This window comes from Cydia fagiglandana, chromosome Z, assembly GCF_963556715.1.
Source record: "Cydia fagiglandana chromosome Z, ilCydFagi1.1, whole genome shotgun sequence".
Classification (NCBI taxonomy): domain Eukaryota; kingdom Metazoa; phylum Arthropoda; class Insecta; order Lepidoptera; family Tortricidae; genus Cydia; species Cydia fagiglandana.
Window position 1 is genome coordinate 42398810 of NC_085959.1, and position 6344 is coordinate 42405153.

General features: G+C 39.2%; 1 protein-coding gene across 1 annotated transcript; it reads left to right on the forward strand.

Moving 5' to 3' along the window:
- Positions 1 to 3892: 3892 nt before the first annotated feature.
- On the forward strand, positions 3893 to 4309 carry LOC134678144 (uncharacterized). The gene has a single exon (XM_063536594.1). It carries the CDS (start codon positions 3893 to 3895, stop codon positions 4307 to 4309), a length of 417 nt encoding a protein of 138 aa, XP_063392664.1.
- The last annotated feature ends 2035 nt before the right edge of the window (positions 4310 to 6344 follow it).

A 6344-nucleotide genomic window follows, 5' to 3' on the forward strand; every position in this document is an offset into this window, starting at 1 on the left:
ATCCGTTTATTTCCAAAATCAATAAGATAAATGAGTCTAAGGCTTCCTTTCCACTGAGGCGGAGATGAGAGAACTCAATCAATAATGCTACTAAGGCAGCCTAAAATATGATTGTACTAATAAAAATACGCAAAGCGTGATTGTATACGTGTTATGCCTAAATATATGATTTCAATTTAATTTAGCGTGTTCTGGCTCCATCAAGGTTGATGACTCAGCCAATGTCGAGCTTGGATAAAATACGCGTAGCTATGAATCGTTTCATATTGCGTTAAATACTTACCTCTGAATAGTTGTTATGAATAGTTTTGCATTTCCACACCCGAGCTGTCGTGTGTCAGCCAACGTCACGTGTCACCGAGTGGTCTGTGGCTATGGTCTGTCGAGTCGAGGCGGCCATGGAAGGTGCAACCTGAAACATTCTCTATTTGAAATGATCTATTCTACAAAATAGTTTGATTATGGTCGTGGAGTTCGGAACAAAGAGTATAGTAGGTAAGTATATTAGGTAAAGAGAGCCCTCTTGAAACATTTTATTGAAACTCATTTCAAAGCGCTATCTCTAATTTGGATCCTAAAGTAACAATGTAGGTATGTGTGCGTGCACATTTACATTTGCATCCGTATTGTATACTTTCGTCCCACATAATAATATTAGGTCTTAGAGGATATAACCAACGGAGACGCCATGTCTATAATTTTCGGTACAAAATAGTCTGCCGTTTTTTGCGGGGGAGGGGCACATCAAATGTACAGGTACGTCATGTCAGATAAACGTCAGTCCATACATTGGTTGACATGAGGTTGACCATTGGCCGCCTATTTTCGACAGAGGGGAAAGCCTGTTAATGACCACTCCGTTTGGTTATATTCTCTAAGTATTAGATCTACTTGGGCGGATCACAAGTAAATTTTTTGTTTGATTTATTGTAACTTGTAATACTTTTTAGGGTTCCGTATCTCAAAAGGAAAAAACGGAACCCTTATAGGATCACTCGTGCGTCTGTCTGTCTGTCCGTCTGTCACAGCCGATTTTCTCCGGAACTACTGGACCAATCAAGTTGAAATTTGGTACACATATGTAAGTTTATGACCCAAATACGGACATGTAACGTAAACAAATGAATTTTAAACACAGGGGCCACTTTTGGGGGGTAAATAAAAAAATGAAAAAATTAAATTTTTCAAACTATATCATGTTGCATATCAAATGAAAGAACTTATTGTAAGGATCTCAAGTGTATTTTTTTTATAATTTTCTAATAAGCAGTTTAGAAGTTATTCAAGAAAATAGGCAAAAAATGACCATTCCCCCCGTTATCTCCGAAACTAAGAGATCTAAAAATTTTGAAAAAAATACAAATAATAGGTCTATACCTATAGATGACAGAAAAACCTATTAGAAATGTACAGTCAAGCGTGAGTTGGACTAAATTACAGTTTTTGATCCGACCCCTACGGATTTTTTAAAGAGATTTCACTCACGTTTCACATAAAAAATACATTGTTAAAAATTGTGTAATATACGGAACCCTTGGAACGCGAGTCCGACTCGCACTTGGCCGGTTTTTTTTTTGTTTACAAGATATCAAACAAAATATCGACTTGTAAACCACCTAACTAGACCGAACATTATTATGTAGGACGAAAATACACGATTACAACATACGAAAGCACACAAATAGTTACACCTAGTATTGTGTAGAAAAGGTTTAAAAAGAATAAATAAAAACACACACTGTTCTTTATAGTAAAGCAAGTATGTTTATATATTATTTTCAATTTGGTAGGTAAACCAAATAGTAGCAAACTAGGTGTAAAAACTTGCAGTTTCTGATGCTTTTTGAAAATTTTCTTCTTATTATCTTTGTTCATATTTGTGTATACAACACCTGTACCGACTTTACCATAAGGGCACACGGGGCCCGTGCTCAGGGCACCCATCCTCAGGTGGCCCCGAACGACACACACACACAATATATTTGATTACCCATAAGTAGAAAATTGTTAGTTCAATTCGCTTTCTTTACTTTTCAAAAGGGCTCCAAATTCTTATGTGCCCAAGGACCACAGCATAGTTTAAGACAGCCCTGTACAAAGCTGCATGCTACATTAGACTCGTTTTCTGTAACTTTGTGTCTCAGTCTGACCTAGGACTCTTTCATGTGCATCAAGTCAGTTATTGCTGACTTGCCTGATTCTGGAAGTTTCTCAACTGAGCTTTCTTTTTTTGATCTTAACATCCAACTGGGCTTCATTTCATGATATTTAAGAGGTGTAAGTATGATCTTGCAATTCCCGACGATTTTTCGTCTCGCTCTGTACTTAACTCCGTACACAGTTCGCTTCAGTAGAGTCGGACCAAAAAAAGTCTGCAGCGGATTTAATAGCCCACGCAAGGGTTTGCTCCCGGGAAATACCGGAACCGAAAGTACCGGGAATTCCCGGGATTTAGAGCCAAGCAAAGAACCGGGATTTCAAAATTAAATTCCCGGTACTTTCGGGATTTTCGGGACTAATATTTCCGGTACAATATTTGACTGTTTTCTGATACTTATCATGTTTTTTAAAGAAATATATTGTATCAATCCAAAGCTGACGCTAATACCTACTTTTACGGCTGACCACATATTAAACCAAAACAAAAATAGTCAATGGGTTTTGACAATGCCAACTATATAAAATTGCGTATTTTGAAACTATACGAGTGTTACTACGATAATTAATTTTATACGAATAATTAGTTATTTGTATACTAAATACGAGGAAAAAATAGGGAAAATTGTGTAATTAATAAAATATTCCCTTTAATTCGAATACGGTATAAGAAACTCTCATTGATAATGAGAATGACATTTTAAAATAAATTGAAATATTACACTGACATGCCCTACTTCTTGATTTTTCGTATTGATAGTTCTATTATTATATGTATGAAGGTAAAATATCCCTGCCACAGCCCATTTTGAACGCATGCGAAAATGATTAAATATTTTTTTATCCTTTTTCACAAAACGGCTTACACTTAAAATAAATGATGATATTACCTGAGCCACAATTCAGTTTTTGCCGATGTTTTTCAACAAAGATAGTAAAAATATCAAATGTGTTTTAAACCAAATTATATTATTTAGTAGTATAGTAAGAGGCAGCCCATATCACAGTTAATGTAGGCAATGATTGTGTGGCTTGAAGCCACATATTCTCGTTAATACTAATGTTTAGAGAAAGATTCATGATCGTTTTAGGTTTTTTTTTTACCGAAAATTGAGGTAAAAACTGATTTTTGAAGGCAGTCCCAAAAGTACCGAAAATACCGGGAAATCCCGGTTCCATATTTGCCTGGTACCGAAAATCCCGGTTCTTTTAAACAGTACCGGTTCTGCAATCCCTAGACCCACGCTGTGCAAGTGTCATTTATACGTCATAATTTCACAGAAGTTTGACATTTGAAATAACACTTTCACTGCGTGGGCTATCAAATCCGCTGCAGACTATTCTTGGTCTGACTCTAATGATATCGTGATTCGGGTCCTTTTTGTAGCTGATGAATTTCAGGCATAGGTCGTATTATGCATAGGAATTTTATTCGATTTTACTCTGCTCTGCGATGCACTTTAATAATTAGACGAGATTAGATTTTTAACGTCAAACTTCGATGAAATTATGACGTATCAAAATCGCTGCAGACTTTTCTTGGTATAACTCTTTAATAAAGAAATAAGGTTCATAATCAATGATATCTCTGTTTACGATATTTACTTTTTCTTGTAGTAAATAACATTTGCCTGGCAACAAACAACCATGTAACAACATTACGAATAAAGAAATGTATAACTATCCAATCTTGTATAACCTTTAAATGAAGAGACACACTGAAAGGTTAGGACAGATGTCGGTGGATCGGGGCAGGGGGGCCCTGACCTTTAGGGTGACGCAGGTGGTGTCCGGACACGGCTGTTTCGGACACTACCTGCACAAAATACAGAGGGAGCCGGGGCCTCAGTGCCACGAATGTGGCGCGGCGGATGATACGGCTCAGCACACTCTGGAAGAGTGTAATCGCTGGGCCGTGGAAAGAGCTTCCCTCAGGGCAGCGACGGGGGTGGCGGATCTCTCGCTACACAGCATAATAGCGGCGATGCTGGGTAGCGAGAGGAAATGGGAAGCGGTGGCCTCCTTCTGCGAAGAAGTAATGTCGCAGAAGGAGGAGGCGGAGAGGGAGCGAGAAGCGGCGGCTGACGCGCTTCCTCTCCCACGCAGGCGGCAGGGTCGAAGGCGAGGAGCGTATGCTCGCCTCGAGCCCTAGTGGGGCCAGTGGGTACCGAACCCGCATCGCGTCGGCCCCACACACGTCGTAGGGGTGGGGATCAAGCGTTTCTGGTCCCCCCCTGCATTGTGAGGGTGCCCTGGCGACAAGCCGGGGCTGCCGGAGGGCGCTGTGGTGGAATGACCTCGATCCCATTGCGCCCTCACGAACGGCAAAGAGGGTGAAACGCCGGAGTGGGTTTAGTGGGTAGGGCCAAATTCTCCCTCCCTCTCGCTAAGAGAGGGATAAGGAGCGGCGAGTCCCACACACTGTGCGTAAATGCATTCCCACTCCGTCAAAAAAAAAAAAAAAAAGGACAGATGTCGCCACTGCTCCCGGCTTTGTTTACTCGTACGATTTCTTGTAAAGTGCGAATTCTTCGGTAATACTGGCGATTATTAAAGTAAAATGTGTTCATTTATGACTGTACGGGAACTGCATACCGGGCTTGGAAGGAGAAAAGCTACATCATCATCATCATCATCTCAGCCATAAGACGTCTACTGCTGAACATAGGCCTCCCCCTTGACCCCTTGAGAAAAGCTACAGTTGGCGGAAAAAGGGCTGATTTGATGTAAGAAAATCACTTACATATTTGAGGTTATCTTGTGTATTTGTATCAATTTTATAGTGACATCTGACGACGTATTTTGCATCAAGTCAAGTTTACGCAAATGTAGGTTGTCTGGATCCCATTAATAGAAATCGCCATTATCTTTACTAATGTTAAGTACATTTCTAAGTGTCCCCCGGTTTCGGAGGCACATTTCATAGGAATATATAGGTATTTTCAAAAAAGTGGAAACTTCTTTTTACGAGGCAATATTTCGCAGGACAACAAATTTTTACCTAAAAAGGGCAACAACGATGGAACAAGTTTTAAAACATTATAGTCATATTTTTAAAATGCTCAACACCTTAAATATGAAACGGTGTCGTCACGCCATCTAGCCGAGGATAGGCTAAAGCAGGCTAAAGGTGTGTGCGGCATCTATTTGAGAATGACTTTTACTTGAATTCCGAGGCACGTTTTTTCTTTAGACTATTCGTCTTAAACGAAGTTACATAATATTGTCTTTGGTAGGATGTAGGATTATACATAAATATACGGCGAGTCAACCTTTCTTTTAAAATGTAAGTATAATACTCCAACTTTCAAGCGACGGTACCAAGGTCACTAGCGCCATCTATAAAAATATACAACTTTAGTTTCGCTACTCGCCACTAGACGGCGTTAGTGGTACGCGGTTTAATAAAAGTCTAAAGTCAAAGTGTTTATTTGTAACACATATAATACAGTCATTATATGTTTTGAGACAAACAAATTAATATAGTTTTCAAACCTGTGTGACGTGATACGTCTAGGTGTACTGTTTAAAATGCACCACTCTCCCCCCCCCCCTCCACCTGACGCTCGACCCCCCCCCCACCTTGAAATGTGTCCCCGTTGGTAGTTTTTTGGCATTCTCACGAAAACTACAATAGATATCAAAAAAGTGTCAAGGACAGAATTAATCCTCATTAAATTTAGAACAAAAATGGTCTTACGTGTTTTATTATAAGTTGGACGGTATTCAAGCTATAAGTACTTGTATAACCTTAAAATAACAAAATAACCATACTAGTATGACGAAATGCAGAATATCTTCAAAACGGCTAGACCGATTTTAATAAAATATACCTAAAAAATCACCGCAATGAAGCCAGCTATCAAACAAAAGAAACTACATCAAAATCGGTTCATCCGTTTAGGCGTTACGAAGCCACAGGTAAACACAGAAATACAAATTTTTTTCAACTGCACCCAATAATTTTGTAAACCGATTATTTTTGATCAATTATTTTAATGAGATCATGTCCCTTGAAGTTTTAGCTTTACGAAAAGTTAAAAAACATGGAAAACGGCCCAGTATTTTTCAAATTATCGGCATTTTCCCGATTTGTGAGTGGTTTCGTGTTATCACGCGCACGAGTTGCCCTTGACCCCTATAAAACGGGGGGTAGGGGAGGGGTTGTTATCAGTCACTTATCAGAA